The sequence below is a fragment of the Bubalus bubalis genome, chromosome 2 (assembly GCF_019923935.1).
Source record: "Bubalus bubalis isolate 160015118507 breed Murrah chromosome 2, NDDB_SH_1, whole genome shotgun sequence".
Lineage (NCBI taxonomy): Eukaryota > Metazoa > Chordata > Mammalia > Artiodactyla > Bovidae > Bubalus > Bubalus bubalis.
Window position 1 is genome coordinate 53049276 of NC_059158.1, and position 18552 is coordinate 53067827.

Sequence of the window (18552 nt, forward strand, 5' to 3'; positions counted from 1 at the left end):
TGCAGGCAGATTCTTTACCGAGTGAGCTACAAGGGAAGCCCCTATTTCTTTACAGGGTTCACTTAAGAAGGCTTTCTTATCTCTCCTTGCTCTTCTCTGGCACTCTGCATTCAGTTGGGTATACTTCCGTTTCTTGCTTGCCTTTCACTTCTGTTCTATTCTCAGCAGTTTGTAAAACCTTCTCAGACAACCACTTTGTCTTCTAGTATATTTTTCTTTGGGATGGGTTTTGGTCACTGCCTCCTATACAATGTAACAAACCTCTGCCCATAGATCTTCAGGCACTTTTGTCTACCAGATCTAATCCCTTGAACCTATTCATCACCTCCACTGTCTAATCATAAGGGATTTGATTTAGGTCATACCTGAATGGTCTAGTGGTTTTCCCTACTTTCTTCAATTTAAGCCTCAATTTTGAAATAAGGAACTCATGATCTGAGGCACAATCAGTTCCAGTTCTTGTATCTTGCTAATGGGATATAGCTTCTCCATCTTTGGCTGTAAAGAATATAATCCATTTGATTTCAGTATCGATCACTGGGTGATGTCCATATGCAGAGTTGTCTCTTGTTATTGGAAGAGGGTGTTTGCTATGACCAGTGTGTTCTCTTGACAACACGTTAGCTTTTGCTCTGCTTCACTTTGTAGGACTTCCCCGGTGGCTCAGATGGTAAGGAATCCATCGGGGAATCAGGAGACCAAGGATCCATCCCTGGATTGGAAAGATCCCCTGGAGAAGGGAATGGCTACCCACTCCAGTATTCTTGCCTGAAGAATTTGATTGACAGAAGAGCCTGGTGAGCTAAAGTCCATGGGATTACAAAGAGTCAGACACAACTGAGTGACTCTAACACTTTCAGAACTCTCCCCTGTGTTGTTGAAGAGGACATTTGCTGTGACCAGTGTTTCTCTTGACAAAACTGTTAGCTTTTGCCGTGCTTCATTTTGTAGTCCAAGGGCAAACTTGCCCTGTTACTACAGGTATTTCTTGACTTCCTAATTTTGCATTCAAATCCTTTATAATAAAAAGAGTAAATTTTTTGGTGTTAGTTCTATAAAGTGTTGTAGGTCTTCACAGAACCAGTCAATTTTGGCATCAGTGGTTGGAGCACAGACTTGGATTACTGTGATATTGAATGGTTTTGCCTTGGAAACGAACCAAGAGCATTTTGTTGATTTGGAGATTGCACCCAAGTACTGCATTTCCAACTCTTATTTGCTATAAGGGCCACTCCATTTCTAAGGGATTCTTGCCCATATTAGTAGGTATAAGGGTTTACCTGAATTGAATTTACCCAAAGACTCTTGAGAATCCCTTGGACTGCAAGGAGATCCAACCAGTCCATTCTGAAGGAGATCAGCCCTGGGATTTCTTTGGAAGGAATGATGCTAAAGCTGAACCTCCAGTACTTTGGCCACCTCATGCGAAGAGTTGACTCATTGGAAAAGACTCTGATGCTGGGAGGGATTGGGGGCAGGAGGAGAAGGGGACGACAGAGGATGAGATGGCTGGATGGCATCACTGACTCGATGGATGTGAGTCTGAGTGAACTTTGGGAGTTGGTGATGGACAGGGAGGCCTGGCGTGCTGTGATTCATGGGGTCCCAAAGAGTCGGACACGACTGAGAGACTGATTTGATCTGATCTGATTCCCACTCATTTTATTTTACAGATTCCTAAGATGTCGATACTCACTCTTGCCATCTCCTGCCCGACCACATCTAACTGACGGTGATTCATGGACCTAACATTCCAGGTTCCCATGCAATATTGTTCTTTATAACATCAGACTTTACTTTCACCACCAGACAAATCCACAAATGAAAGTCGTTTCTGCTTTGGCCCAGTCTCTTCATTCTTCCTGGAGCTATTTTCCACTCTTCCCCAGCAGGAGTGGACACGTTCTGACCTGGGGGGCTCATCTTCTGCTGTCATTATCTTTTTGCCTTTCATACTGTTCATGCAGTTCGCGAAGCAAGAATACTGGAAGGGTTTGCCATTCTCACCTCCAGTGGACCATGTTTCGTCAGAACTCTCTGATATGACCTGTTTGTCTTGAGAGGTCCTGCACGACATGGCTCTTAGCTTTACTGAGCGAGCCCCTTAGCTAGGACAAGGTTATGATCCATGAAGGGGCTTCCTATGAGACACTAGGAACTAGGAGACACTATAATTTTCTTGTACACCAAGATGACCATGACAGCTTTTACAGCAATTACCACCCATCACCTTAATATAGCTACTATAGATGTAACTGGAGAGAATGCTGGTTAAACAGCTCTAAGAATCACCACCAGGACTGGCACTGTGGCCATGTCCCTAAATCCAGACCTCTGTTTGGTCATACTTTTTCCCAAAACAAATAATAAAATGGATTCAGTCATATGACCTCCAACATGCTCTAATACAAGCACATGTCCCAAGGCAAAATGCAATTTTCTTACTTTACACCCTCTGTCCACTGTGTGGTCAGCTATGCTAGAAGTCCCAACCTCCATTCTACCAGGGGAGGCCTGCCCTAAATTCCAGGGCTCCTGAAGCACAGGCAGTTGGCTCCTGCCACCTCACTCATTCTATCTTCTGACCTGCCCTCAACAGGTTAAAAGTTTGAACAACAAAGCCCACAAATTCTTCAAAATATAATGAAAATAAAATTGAAAAAAATAATACAAAATAAGTATAATGGCAAAACCAGCAAGTGATGTCCATGAGTTAGGTGTTAACTATACTGTTAAAAAAACTTAAAAGTGGATATTGTCACTTCCAATTTGTTGTATATCATAAATCAGTTCAGTTCAGTTCAGTCGCTGTTGTGTCTGACTCTGCGACCCCATGAACCGCAGCACGCCAAGCCTCCCTGTCCATCACCAACTCCCAGAGTCCACCCAAACCCATGTCCATTGAGTCAGTGATGCCATTCAACCATCTCCTCCTCTGACATCCCCTTCTCCTCCTGCCCTCAATCTTTCCTAGCATAAGAGTCTTTTCAAATGAATCAGCTCTTTGCATCAGGTGACGAAAGTATTGGAGTTTCAGCTTCAACATCAGTCCTTCCAATGAACACCCAGGACTGATCTCCTTTAGGATGGACTGGTTGGACCTCTTTGCAGTCCAGGGGACTCTCAAGAGTCTACTTCAACACCACAGTTCAAAAGCATCAATTCTTCGGCACTCAGCTTTCTTCACAGTCCAACTCTCACATCCATACATGAACACTGGGAAAACCATTGCCTTGACTAGATGGACCTTTGTTGGCAAAGTAATGTCTCTGCTTTTGAATATGCTGTCTAGGTTGGTCATAACTTTCCTTCCAAGGAGCAAGCGTCTTTTAATTTCAAGGCTGCAAGTCACCATCTGCGGTGATTGTGGAGCCCAAAAAAATAAAGTCAGCCACAGTTTCCCCATCTATTTGCCATGAAGTGATGGGACCAGATGCCATGATCATAGTTTTCTGAATGTTGAGCTTTAAGCCAACTTTTTCACTCTCCTCTTTCACTTTCATCAAGAGGCTTTTTAGTTCTTCTTCACTTTCTGCCATAAAGGTGGTGTCATCTGCATATCTGAGGTTATTGATATTTCTCCCTGCAATCTTGATTCCAGCTTGTGCTTCTTCCAACCAGTGTTTCTCATGATATACTCTGCATATAAGTTAAATAAGCAGGGTGACAATATATACAGCCTTGACGTACTCCATTTCTTATTTGGAACCAGTCTGTTTTTCCACGTCCAGTTCTAACTGCTGCTTCCTGACCTGCATACAGGTTTCTCAAGAGGTGGGTCAGGTAGTCTGGTATTCCTATCTCTTTCAGAATTTTCCACAGTTTATTGTGATCCACACAGTCAAAGGCTTTGGCATAGTCAATAAATATAAATATAAATCATCAAGAGTCAATTAAAAAATTATACAACAGAAGACAAAGGATACATATATTCTAAAAATGGATGTCACTTCTAGCTTCCAAATAATATAAACTATTTAATGCCACTGAACAATACACTTAACAACTGGTTAAAATGGTAAGTCTTACGTATATTCTACTACAATAAAAACTTTCAATTTACATGTTAACAATAAAATACTTAACACAAAAGGCTTTAAAATATATACCACCACATACTATCTCCACAGGAAAACATAATTAGGGACAAATAAATAAGAAAACTATAAGAATATACACCAAAATATTAACAGCAATATTTCAGGCAGAAAAGTTAAACATTTTTATTTTTTCTTTTAAACAAATTTTTCTAAATACAATGTTTCCATATTAAATTTTTCCTAAAATTAAATTAAATTACAATTTTGGAAAACTTAACTAATATTTACCAAATAGTCCTATGAGCAATAATATAATACATATGGTCTATATAATACATATAGACTATATAATACAATAATCCTAATGTATTCTCACTATGAGATACACTCTAATTAAATATTAGCTTTTGAAAGTGACAGTGTGGGCATAAGCAAATAGCTCTCACCTCCCACTGTTGCCTTTTTCATCTTCTTCTTCTTCATTATCTGAAGCTAAGAAAGGAACTGCAGCCAAATCTTCCTCCTCTGCACGTATCCGTCCCAGCAGGATGAGACCATGGATTTTACAATCAATTCCTGAGCTTCTGCACTGCTTTATGGCAATTTCAATATACCTGTGATACTAGACACAAACACAGTAAGCTGCAGAGCTTTCAGAGCCAAACACTAACTAGAGAGAAGGACATATGAAAAAGGCAGTATGTGGCAAGTCACAAGCCTTCATAACACTTAAAGTATAGAGAATTTGACATCAACATGCACACACTGCTATATTTAAAATAGATAACCAAAAGGACCTACTGTATAGCACAGAGAACACTGCTCAATGTTATGTGGTAGCCTGGATAGGAGGGGAATATGAGGGAGAATGGGTACATTATATGTATGGCTAACTCACTCTGCTATGTATGAAACTATACCATTGTTAAGCAGCTACACTTCAATATAAAATAAAAATTTAACAAAAAAAATTTGACTACATACAAATTAGAAAAAACTATACAAAGAACTCATAACCCCACCAACTAGCCCAACAATTATCAATGTATGATTGATTTTGTTCATGTAGGGATTATCATAAGAAAATTCCTGACATGTTGTTTCAAAACTTCAGTAGGTATCAGCGAAATATCAGCATTTAACAAATACATCCACAGTATTCTTATGATAGCTAAAACAATAATCTTATGTCATCTAAATGCTGCTGCTGCTGCTAAGTCACCCCAGTCGTGTCCAACTCTGTGCGACCCCATAGACGGCAGCCCACCAGGCTCCCCCATCCCTGGGATTCTCCAGGCAAGAACACTGGAGTGGATTGCCATTTCCTTCTCCAATGCATGAAAGTGAAAAGTGAAAGTGAAGTCGCTCAGTCGTGTCAGACTTTTAGCGACCCCATGGACTGCAGCCTACCAGGCTCCTCTGTCTACGGGACTTTCCAGGCAAGAGTACTGGAGTAGGGTGCCATTGCCTTCTCCGCATCTAAATGCTACCAGTGATCAAATTTTCTATCTGTCTTGTAAACATCTTTCTATTCTGGACTTGTTCAAATCTAGGTCAACACTGTAACGTCTTCGCCATTCATTATTTTAAAGTTGGCCCTCTGTCCTGTGGTACGCCCACATCCCATACATGGCGTTTCTAAATGTAGTTTATCCCTCTAGACCTGTATTTCATGTGAACAAAGACTGACTGCTTCGAGGGGACCTATCAAACCTTAAGATCTATACTATCTATGATGTCACAGGAAGAACAATTTGAATAAAACAAACAACTAGAGAAATTAAAGATTCTATAGGAAAAAAAAAGATAGTTTCTTTCTTTAGCAAGGAAAAAACAAAAGGGTTAAGATTTTACTGCAGTGCAAAGGGCAGACACTGTCTGACTCACAAATCATAGAAAGCAAATGCAAAGATATTTATGGGATAACTGGGAAATTTTAAACACTGACTGGATATTGTATCATATTAAAGACAAAATTTTAGGTGTGATTTTATTGTGGTTACATTTTTAAAGTCCTTGTCAGAAATTACTAATTGAAGTACTCACTACTGAAATAATGTCATGGCTGGAACCTGCTTTAAAACACTCAAAAAAAATGGGGTGTAACACAGGAAGAGAGTTAGTAAAACACGACTGGCAAAAATGTTGATAATCATTGAAACTGGGTGGTAGGTTCATGGAGGATTCAGTATACTTTCTATTTTCAGTTATGTTAGAAAAATTCTGTTAACAAGCCATTTTTAGAGGAAAGGCAATGCTAGAGAGTTCCATAGCTTTAGGAATGATAATGCTCTACTATATAAGTTTGTTTGATGGGTGGAGACTGGGCCATGAATTTTCTGAGTATTCACAATGCTTAATATTTCTCATATATGTGGTATAAGCTATTTTGTGCTCATCAAATAATACATAAATTGTTTTCAACTGAAAATTTGTTAAAGTCAATATATCTTTTATGAGTAACAATCTCAGTTTTTTATTAAATAAATTAATCCTTGGTTATTTATCTACTTAAAATACAAAGCAAAATTAAAACAAAAAATATTCAGTAGTATAATTCAGACATAAGACAAACTGCATTTTCCATTACCCAGGAATAAGTTATTACAATAAAATGCACTAAATGCATTATCTTTTCTCAAAAAAACTCAATAATATATTACATTTTCATCATTGGCCACTTTATTATTACCACCATTGATAGTAACTGTTAATTACATGGTATTCCACAAAATAGTTTAATGACATTCAAGAATGAATGGTGTTCTACAATTTTATTCATTGAAGACTGGAAGAAAATTTAAAAAAATCTTCCGGTGTACACAAAGGCCAAATAATCAACTCTTGGACCTGGGCAGGGTGGGGAGTGCTAGTATGGTCCCATAATCTCTAGACACAAGTTACCAACTTTCCACCCTTAAAAAAAATTAATCTGTGACTGGCTGTGTATCAGGTTCTTTGATAGAACATACTAGGACCCCATGAAACTTGTCTGTCCTTATGTGGGCATGTGTGTTAGTTGCTCAGTCTGTCTGACTCTGCGACACCAGGCTCCTCTGTCTATGGAATTCTCCAGGGAAGAACAATGGAGTGTGTTGCCATTCCCTTCTCCAGGAGATCTTCCTGACATAAGGACTGAACCTTGGTCTCCCACATAGCAGGGAGACTCTCTACCATGTGAGCTTCTTGGGAAGCCCTTTGTGGGAATACCAAAATGATAAAGCAAAGACTGACAAACAGCACTTAATAATTTAAAAATAAACTCACTTACGATGAATTTTAGATGAATAGAAAGTCAAATATTTGACATCTTTATCCACTATCATACCAATTAAACAAGTTCTCATTAGACAATGTATATTTAAGCAGTAAGAAAAATTGCCTTAATTTGCATTATTTTAAATATATATAATTTACTAAAATAGTGTAGATTTACTGAAAGATTTATGTGGCAGTCTCAGTAATCTATAGTATGTTCTATTTAAAAGAAACTTCACTGATTCTATCAGAATTTTTAAGAGATAAAATTAACTTGGATTCATTTTGAAAATGTCCTTATTACCAAATTAAAGGTATGAAAACAAAAAAAACAATTTCAGTGTCATATATATGGTTAAAAAGAACCACTGCTTACTAATACATATTTAATGGAAATACCATGATGCTAGATGCCCAAAGAAGCCCAAGGGGTATGGCAATGACTTCTGCCTAGAGCTTTTTACCTGCTTTTAACCAAAGACAATGAGAAAGGAATTTGTTTTGTTTTGAAACTGATCTGGTAAGCAACAAATTCAAATTCTACACATGTCAAATTTTAAAATAAATACAATTATTTAATTAAGGGGAGACAATGGGCTCAATATTATTATAGAGATGATGAGAAAAGGAATCTCTCTTGCCATTTGCAAACCATCAAAGGAATACTAGCAGAGTGGTCAAGATGGCAGAGTAGAAGAACCCTCAGCTCATCTCTTCTCACAAGCACAACAAAATCACAACAATCTGCAAAAGAACCATCACTGAAAGACTGAAACCACCAGGAAAGATCCTCTAAAGATGGACCACAACAAGAATGGCAGAAGGTGTGAACTCCTGATATAATCAAATCCCATACCCTCCAGGGTTCAGTTCAGTTCAGTTGCTCAGTCGTGTCCGACTCTTTGCGACCCCATGAATCGCAGCACGCCAGGCCTCCCTGTCCATCACCAACTCCCGCCAAAGATGCTTTTGAACTGTGGTGTTGGAGAAGACTCTTGAAAGTCCCTCCAGGGTTGGCGACCCACAAATTGGAGAATAATTATATTCAAGAGTTTTTTTCATGTCACTCTCCCCAGCCTGGGGGTCTGGCACAGGAAAGAGAACCTTAAGAACATTTGTCCTTGAAGACCATAGGCGCCTGACTAGATGAGCTCTAGAGGGAGGACGGGTTGGGGTGGGAGGATACTTCACTCATACAGAGCACCTGCAAAACCTCATACGTGCCGGGACCAGGAGCAAAAGCAGTAATCGGATAGGTGCTGGGGCCACATCTACCTGCTGGTCTTAGACGGTCTCCTCAAAGGGGAGGCAGGGGGTGGCTGTGGCCCCGCCTGTGGGTGTAGACAATGGTAGCAGATACACTGGGGAAATATTCAGCTGCATGAGCTATCATGGAAGATAACATTCTGACACCAAGACCTGGCTCCTAACATCAGACTCTAGACTCCAGTGCTACAAGGCCTCAGCCCAAACAACAAACAGGGTGGGGACATAGCCCTACCCATCAACTTCAATTGACTCTAGACAAGGCCCTGCCCACCAGAGGATCAAGACCCAACTTCACCTACCAGAGGACAGGCACCAGCCCCTCCCACCAGGAATCTCAACTATCTAAAAAATATCAACAACTTCAGATATGCAGATGATACCACTCTAATGGCAGAAACTGAAGAGGAATTAAAGAGCCTCTTGATGAGGGTGAAAGAGGAGAGTGGAAAACCTGGCTTAAACTCAATATTCAAAAAACAAGAACCATGGCACCCAGTCACATCACATCATCACAAACAGATGGGGACAAAATGGAAACAGTGACAGATTTTACTTCACTGCAGACGGTGCTCCAAAATCACTGCAGATGGTGATTGCAGCCACAAAATTAAAAGACACTTGCTTCTTGGAAGAAAAGCTATGACAAACCTAGATAGCATATTAAAAAGCAGAGATATCATTTTGGTCTGTAGAGTCAAAGGTATGGTTTTTCCAGTAGTAATGTATGGATGTGAGAACTGGATCACAAAGAAGGCTGAGCATCCAAGAACTGATGCTTGCGAATTGTGGTGCCAGAGAACACTCTTTAGAGCCCCTTGGAGTACAAGGAGATCAAACCAGTCAATCCTAAAGGAAATCAACCCTGATATACACTGGAAGGACTACTGCTGAAGCTCAAATACTTTGGCCGCCTGATGTGAAGAGCCGACTCATTGGAAAAGACCTTGGTGCTGGGAAAGATTGAAGGCAGGAGGAGAAGGGGTTAACAGAGGATCAGACAAATGGTTGGATGGCATCACTGATTCAATGGACATGAGTTTGAGCAAATTCTGGGAGATACTGAAGGACAAAAAAGTCTGGTGTGCTGCAGTCCATGGGGTCACAAAGAATCGGAAACAACTTAACAAATGAACAATAACAATGCCTGCCAGAAGCAAGAAAACTATTAATCCTGCAGCCAACACATCAAGTCTGTAAATGCAGACCAGATCCTATCTTGAAACCAACAGGTCCCTGGCCCTTTCTTTGGTGATGAAAGGAAGTTCACTGCTGGATTGCATAGGACGTCTCTTATAGAGGGCCATTTCTCCAAGGCTGAGAAATAGAACCAACCTACCACGTACACAAAAATACAAGAAGCAATTTTGACAAACTCAAACAATAGAATATGCTTCAGATAAAGGAGCAGGATAAAACATCAGAAGGAAAACAAACTCATGTGGTCGATTCTCAGGCAATCTACCAGGGAAAGAGTTCAGAGTAATTATGGTAAAGATGATCAAAGAACTCAGGAGGAGCATGAATACCCAGAGAGAGAAATTAGAAGCGTTTTAAGAAAAAAATAGAAAATATACAGAGCCACACAATTAATAAATACAATAAGTGAAATGAACAATACATTAGAAGGAATGAATAGTAAACTAAATCTGACAGAAGAATGTATTCATGAGCTGGAAGACAGAATAGTGGAAATCACCAATACCAAACAGAAAAAAAGAACAAAAAGAAATAAGGGCAGTTTAAGAGATCTTTAGGGCAATATCAAGCACACAGACAGTCATATTATAAAGGTCCAAGAAAAAGAAAAAGGTGTTTGATAAAATATTTGAGGACATAATAACTGAAAACTTCCCTAACTTGAGAAAGGAAAAAGTCAGCCAAGTCCAGGAGGTGCATAGAGTCCCATAAAGGATTAACCTGCAGAGGAATATGTGCGGACATATTGTAAACTAAATGAAAAAAAAAAATGAACAAAAAGAGAGAATATTAAAAGTAATAGAGGAAAAGTAAAAAATAACATACAAGGGATTTGTAATAACGCTGTTAGCGGATTTTTTTTTTGAGGAAAGAACTCTGCAGACCAGAAGAGACTGGCATAAAATACTCGAAGTGATGAAAAAGAAAAATCTACACCCAAGAATACCCAGCAAAAGCTCTCACTGAAATTTGATGGAGAAAACAAAAGCTTTACAGACAAGTAAACATTTTTTAAGAACAACTCAGGAACACCAAACAAGCTTTATGATAAACTCTAAAGGAACTTCTCTAGGTGCAAAAGAAAAGGCCACAACTAGAAACAAGCTAGAAAATCATCCAAACATAAAGCTAGTAAGGAGGTTAAAAGACAAAAGTAGTAAAAATCCCACATTAAGGGTTTAAGGGTTATACAAAATATTTAGATGTGAGGCATGAATTGAAAAACAATGACCATGAGGGGAGTAGAGTAAAAATGCACAGTATCTAAAATGTTTAAAATTAAGAGATAAGCAACTTAAAACAAGCACATATATAACTAGACTGTTGTACAAAAAACTCACATTAACCAGAAAACAAAAATCTATAATAGAAATACACACAAAAAAGGAAATGAAATGCAAACTTACACTAAAGTTTGTCAAGTTACAAGAGAAGAGAACAAAGGAAAAAGGGGAAAAAAGACCTATGAAAACAAACTCAAAACAGCAAAATGGCAATATAAACATACTTATGGATAAACACACTAAATGTAAATGGACTAAATGTATCCAAAGATGCTACCAGAAAACTACCTAGAGCTTATCAATGAATTCAGTAAATTTGCAGAATACAAAATTAATACACAAAAATCTGTTGCATTTCTATACACTAACAATGAAAGAAAGAGATTAAATCAGAAAGAGAAACAATGATCGGAAAAAGAAATTAAGGAAACAATCCCCTTAATCATCACATCAAAAAGTATAAAATAACTAGACTAAACCTACCTAAGGAGGCAAAAAACCTGCATTTCAAAAGCTTTAGACACTAATGAAGGAAAAAGAAGACAATACAAACACATGGAAAGATAGACCTTGTTCTTGGATTGGAAGAACTGATATTCTGTGAACTATACTATCCCAGGCAATTTATAGATTCAATGCAATCACTATCAATGGCATTTTTCAGAGAACAAGAAGAAAAAAAAATTTTAATTTGTATGGAGACACAAAGTACCCCAAAAAGCCAAAGTACTCTTTGAGAAAGAAATACAGAGCTGGAGGAAATCAGGCTCCTGACTTCAGGCTATACTTACTACAAAGCTACAGTCATCAAAACAGTATGGAAATGGCACAAAACCAGAAATATAGATACAACAGAATGAAAGCCCAGAAATAAACACATACATCGATGGTCAATCAATCTACAACAAATGAGGCAAGATCATACAACGGAGGAAAGATGGTTTCTTCAGTAAATGGTGCTGGGAAAGCTAGACAGTTACATGAAAATTAAAGAAATTAGAACACTCCCTAATACTATACACAAAAATAAACTCAAAATGGATTAAAGGCCTAAATGGAAGACCAGATACTATAAAACTATTAAAACAAAATATAGGCAGAATACTCTTTGACGTAAGTAGCAGCAAGATCCTCTTTGACCCACCTTCCAGAGTTATGGAAATATGAACAACAATAAATAAATGGGACTTAATTAAACTTAAAGCTTTTGCACAGCAAAGGAAACTATAAACAAGATGAAACGAATGAAGAAAACAATCGCAAACAAAGCAACTGACAAAGGATTAATCTCAAAATATACAAGCAGCTCATGAACAAACAAATCAAAAAACTGGCAGAAGACCTAAATAGATACTTCTCCAAATAAGACATACAGATGGCCAACAGGCACATGAAAAGATGATCAATTATTAGACGAATGCAATTGAAAACTATGATGATGTATCACTTCATACCAGTCACAATGGACATCATCAAAAAGGCTACAAATCATAAATGCTGGAGAGGGTGTGGAGAAAAGGGATCCCTCCTGCACTGGTGGTAGGAATGTAAACTGGTGCAGTCACCAGGGAGAACAGTACCGAGGTTCCTTAGAAAATCAAAATAAAGTTGTCATATGATCCAGCAATCCCACTGCTAAGCATATATCTGAACAAAACTCTAATTCTAAAGATACATACAAGTCTTATGGACTCTGTGGGACAGGGCAAGGGTGGGATGATTTGGGAGAATGGCATTGAAACATGTATAATATTGTATGTGAAATGAATCGCCAGTCCAGGTTCGATGCATGATACATGATGCTCGGGGCTGGTGCACTGGGATGACCCAGAGGGATGGTATGGGGAGGGAGGTGGGAGAGGGGTTCAGGATGGAGAACACGTGTACACCTGTGGCAGATTCATGCTGATGTATGGCAAAACCAATACAATATTGTAATTAGCCTCCAATTAAAATAAATAAATTTAAAAAAAATAAAGATACATACACCTCAATGTTCATAGCAGCACTAGTTACAATGGCTAAAACAAGGAGGCAACCTAAATATCCATCAACAGAAAGATAAAAAAATGTGGTACCTATATACAATGAACTATTACTCTGCCATTAAATAATAAAAAACAATGAAATAATACCATTTGCAGTACCATGGATGAACGCAGAGATTTCATATTAAGTAAGTCAGACAGGAAAAAAAAAAAATCATATGAAATCATTTATCTGTGAAATCTAACAAAATGACACAAATGAACTTACTTACAAAACAGAAATATACTCAGAAAACAAATTCATGATTACAAAAGGGGACAAGGGTGGGAGACAGGGGTTAGGAGTTTGGGATTAATCTCTACATATTACTATATAGGCAGAAAGAGAAGAGGCCAAGAGAGGAAGGATGAGATGGTTGGTGGCATCACCAATTCAATGAACATGAACTTGGGAAAACTCCAAGAGATGGTGAGGGACAGGGAGGCCTGCCATGCTGCAGTCCATGGGGTCGTAAAGAGTTGAGCACAGGGAACTATATTCAAGATCTTTTAATAACCTTTAATGGAAAAGAATTTGAAAAAGAATACATACATACACACACACACATTATATATAATGTATACACACAGTATTCTTGGGGTTCCCTTGCAGCTCAGCTGGTAAAGAATCTGCCTGCAATGCGGAAGACCTGGGTTTGATTCCTGGGTTGAGACGATCTCCTGGAGAAGGGGAAGGCTACCCACTCCATTATTCTGGCCATGGAGAAGTCCATGGGATCACAAAGAGTCGAACACAAGTGAGCAAATTTTCCACACACACACGTATGCATAACTGAATCACTTAGCAACTGAAAACACTGTAAATTAACTATATATCAATAAAAAATTTATATAATTATACCTTAAAAAAGAGGAACACTATCTAATCTACTCACCTCTGTGCAGTCATTCAGAAGAGATACTGTGGTGTCAGTGGGGTTGATGTTGATTGTCTTTAATTCAATTAGGTTATTTAGTGAATTTCCACCTAGGAAATAAAGGGACAGGAGCATAAAGGAATCAGACAAAGGAGTTTTCATTATATAACAGAAGATACTTTTTTGAGTAAAGTAACTCAATTACCTGACACAACAACCAGGGAAGGCATGTAGCTACTGTCAGCAGGATCTACAATCATTTTTAATCTGTGAACAAGAACATCTGGGAAAATCTCCAAACGAATCCAATGCTTTAAAAGAAAAAGAAATGACCCAATCAAAAAATGGGCCAAAGAACTAAATAGACATTTCTCCAAAGAAGACATACAGATGGCTAACAAACACATGAAAAGATGCTCAACATCACTCATTATCAGAGAAATGCAAATCAAAACCACTATGAGGTACCATTTCACACCAGTCAGAATGGCTGCGATCCAAAAGTCTACAAGTAATAAATGCTGGAGAGGGTGTGGAGAAAAGGGAACCCTCTTCCACTGCTGGTGGGAATGCAAACTAGTACAGCCACTATGGAGAACAGTGTGGCGATTCCTTAAAAAACTGGAAATAGAACTGCCTTATGATCCAGCAATCCCACTGCTGGGCATACACACTGAGGAAACCAGAAGGGAAAGAGACACGTGTACCCCAATGTTCATCGCAGCACTGTTTATAATAGCCAGGACATGGAAGCAACCTAGATGTCCATCAGCAGATGAATGGATAAGAAAGCTGTGGTACATATACACAATGGAGTATTACTCAGCCATTAAAAAGAACACATTTGAATCAGTTCTAATGAGGTGGATGAAACTGGAGCCTATTATACAGAGTGAAGTAAGCCAGAAAGAAAAACACCAATACAGTATACTAACGCATATATATGGAATTTAGAAAGATGGTAACAATAACCCTGTGTACGAGACAGCAAAAGAGACACTGACGTATAGAACAGTTTTATGGACTCTGCGGGAGAGGGAGAGGGTGGGAAGATTTGGGAGAATGACATTGAAACATGTAAAATATCATGTATGAAACGAGTTGCCAGTCCAGGTTTGATGCATGATACTGGATGCTTGGGGCTGGTGTACTGGGACGACCCAGAGGGATGGAATGGGGAGGGAGGAGGGAGGAGGGTTCAGGATGGGGAGCACATGTATACCTGTGGCAGATTCATTTTGATATTTGGCAAAACTAATACAATTATGTAAAGTTTAAAAACAAAATAAAATAAAAAAAAAAAAAGGAAATGGCAAAAAAATAAATAAATAAATAAAAGAAAAAGAAATAAGTATTCTACTCCATTACTTGTTTATTAGAAGAAAGCCTCCCTCTATGCCCCAGAAATGATGTGTTTATAGCCTTTTGACCTAGGGTGGTCCATTAATATCCATCAATGGGTGGGTTACAGAAAACATTAGAATCAAAGTAGAGCAAAAGCACCGTTCTCCAAGTCTAACCTTCATGGCTAGATGAGGCACGCCCACATATAAGTGCAATTAAAATAACATTCTAAAAAATAAACATATATTTATTAGGGTATATTAGAAAAACTTCTAACAAGAAGCAGAATCTGAACTCATACATTTTATGTGGGGGAGTAAAACAAAACAAAGCCCTATTAAACTCTCTATCAGTTAGATAAAATCTATCATTTATATTTTTTAAAATCTCTGACAATGAAAAGTAAATGGCATATTACTCTGTACTGTTAAAATAATTATGAACTAAAATATAAAATGAGTACTGACAGGTGACATCCCAGTATACCTTCATAGGATTTTCAAAGTTTGTGTTCAAGCTCTAAAACGTAACACTTCTAAACAAAAGTGTTTTTGGACATGCCCCCATGGCACACTACCTTTCCTTGTGAACCAGAGGACTGCCAGCAGGGCTCACTGCCATCAATAAGACGAGAGGCTTGGTTCACAGAGGACGACACGTTTAGACTCTTCACCATCCGTGCCCAGCTATCCAGCAGCATTCCTGGCTGACTGTTGTGACAGCGTTTCAGCTGTTTTCCAGAACGGCCACAAAATATTGCAGACTGTCCTATTTAATGATGGCCAGACAGTGTTAATGCTTGTAGAACAGAAACTTCACAACCAAGAAATAAAGAATTTTTTATTGAGGTCCTTACTTCAAGGAAAGAGTAAGTTTCCAAATTAGAAGGAGCTATTACATAATACTTAAACGGCTTCAAAAAACCTAGCCAAGGTATTTTATCCCAATTTATGAGATGAAGTTCATATAATACTATGATTTATTCCACTTGACTCCCTCAAGTAACAACAGAGTGATATATCTCCAGATAGAAGGATATATATATAAGCGGGGTATGAAGTTCAGTAATTACTGTGCTTACAGAAGACATTTTTTTTAAAGTTTTCATAAATGCAATAAAAACAAACTTGAAAAGTTTCTACTTTCATAAATGGCAAATCTGGAAATTGATCTATCTCTTCCATTGAGGACAAGTAGAAGAGGCAGACAAAACATTTAAAGATGAATAAATCTTGCAAGTATCAGAGTAAACAAGCTGATAAAGAATTGTGGGACCAGAATTGGAGGAAGGCTAAGATGAAAAGTGTCAGAATGAGCTACTCTGTGAATCAAAAAATGCTTTTCCCCAGTGGTATTTGTCAGTTTCTAAGGGGAGCCTTAAACAGGACACACAGCACAGCCCATCACGAAAGAAGAAACACAAAGAAAAACTCACACTCTGAGCTAGGGTCTCAATGGGAAGAACCACAGAGGAAGAGAAGAGTTAACTCTACAAAGTTATCTGTCTGTTTCCAGATTGCAGTTCTGCATGAAATCATCTCCATCAACGAAACTGGGCTGAGGTGAGCCCAGATGTTAATTCTTACGCCAATTACCTAAAATTCCCAAGTGGTAAAGAACCTGCCTGCAGACGAAGGAGATATGAGAGAGAGGGGTTCAATCCCTGGGCATCAGGAAGATCCCCTGATCCCCGAGGAGGGTATGGCAACCTCCACCAGTATTCTCACCAGGAGAATCCCATGGATAGAAGACCCTGGCAGACTACATCAACAGGGTTGCAAAAAAAGTCTGACTCAACTGAAGTAACTTACAAAACACACATGCACCAATTACTGAGAAGATCAACCCTCTCTCCCTCCATCTCTGGAGAAAGGTAGCATCCTAGGCCTCAAATTGATTCAAGAAGTAACTTTTGTTACCATATGTCCAGTACATGATGGAAAATGAGGAGACAAGGGAACATGACTACAACCTATGACAAATGACAGACAATAGAGAGAGACTCACAGAGGCTCCAGATAGAATTATAAAGTACAAATTTTATAATAACTATACTTAGTATGTTTGAAAAGATAAGACACTGAATATTTCAGCAGAGAATTGAAAATTATTTTTTAAAAGATGAGAACTGCTTAATACAGCAATTAAAATAAAAAACTCAATGAATAGGTTTACCAGCAGACTAGACTCAGATGAAAAAGAGAACTAGCAAAAATTATCTATAATGAAGAACTGAAGAGCATAAGTTTAGAAAACATAAATGATGTGAAAAATTTAATAAACAGAAATAAGATCTATCTTATCAGAAAGAAGAATCCCAAAAAAGAAGGAAAAGAAAATAGGGCAGAGATTAATAATAGAAAAAATACTGGATGACGGGAAATTGTCCAAAACAAACAAAAGATATCAAAGCACAGATTTTAAAAGCCCTACTTTGAAAGCTGGAAAAATAAACCTTAAATTTTTTTACCACACACACCAAAAAACGGGTAGTTATAATGAGAAGTGATGGATGTGTTAACTACCAACCTTGCTGCAGTAATCATTTTGCAATATATGTGTACCAAAGCATTCCACTGAACACTTTATACTTATACAATGTCATATGTCAATTATAGCTCAAAAAAGCTGGACAATTAATTAATTAAAAGCATTACTAACTGCAAGAAAGATAAATACAAAGAAATATGTATATATGCATATGTAAGATTTGTGTAAGATAAAAACAAGAGTATCTCAAAAGCAGATTAAGGGGAAATATAAAGAATAAATAGCTTTAACGGAATAATAACTAAAATGATTTCAGCTGAAATGATATAAACCTAATTACAATGGAATAGTATTTTTAAAGTGCTGTGCTGCTGCTGCTGCTAAGTCGCCCCAGTCGTGTCCGACTCTGTGCGACCCCATAGACGGCAGCCCACCAGGCTCCCCCAACCCTGGGATTCTCCAGGCAAGAACACTGGAGTGGGTTGCCATTTCCTTCTCCAATGCATGAAAGTGAAAAGTGAAAGTGAAGTCACTCAGTCGTGTCCGACCCTCAGCGACCCCATGGACTGCAGCCTACCAGGCCCCTCCGTCCATGGGATTTTCCAGGCAAGAGTACTGGAGTGGGGTGCCACTGCCTTCTCCGTTAAAGTGCTATAAGTCCCAACAAAAAAAAATTTGTAAATAAAGAAGAAATAAAGACACCCAAAAACATAATTCATAATCATCAATATTGAATAAAATATTAAGGGCTATTCTTCAGGCAGGA

At 38.3% G+C, this 18552-nt stretch overlaps 1 protein-coding gene across 8 annotated transcripts in view; it reads right to left on the reverse strand.

The window, feature by feature from the left end:
* The window catches only part of HERC2 (HECT and RLD domain containing E3 ubiquitin protein ligase 2), a 238331-nt gene that overhangs the window by 77193 nt on the left and 142586 nt on the right, over positions 1–18552 (reverse strand). For all 8 annotated transcript variants that reach the window (XM_044932091.2, XM_044932094.2, XM_044932108.2 and 5 more), the window contains 4 exons: positions 15874–16064; positions 14158–14263; positions 13971–14062; positions 4487–4662 (listed from right to left, as the gene is read on the reverse strand). In XM_044932091.2, the coding sequence (XP_044788026.2) occupies positions 4487–4662; positions 13971–14062; positions 14158–14263; positions 15874–16064 (565 nt within the window). The remainder of the gene's footprint in view (positions 1–4486; positions 4663–13970; positions 14063–14157; positions 14264–15873; positions 16065–18552) is intronic.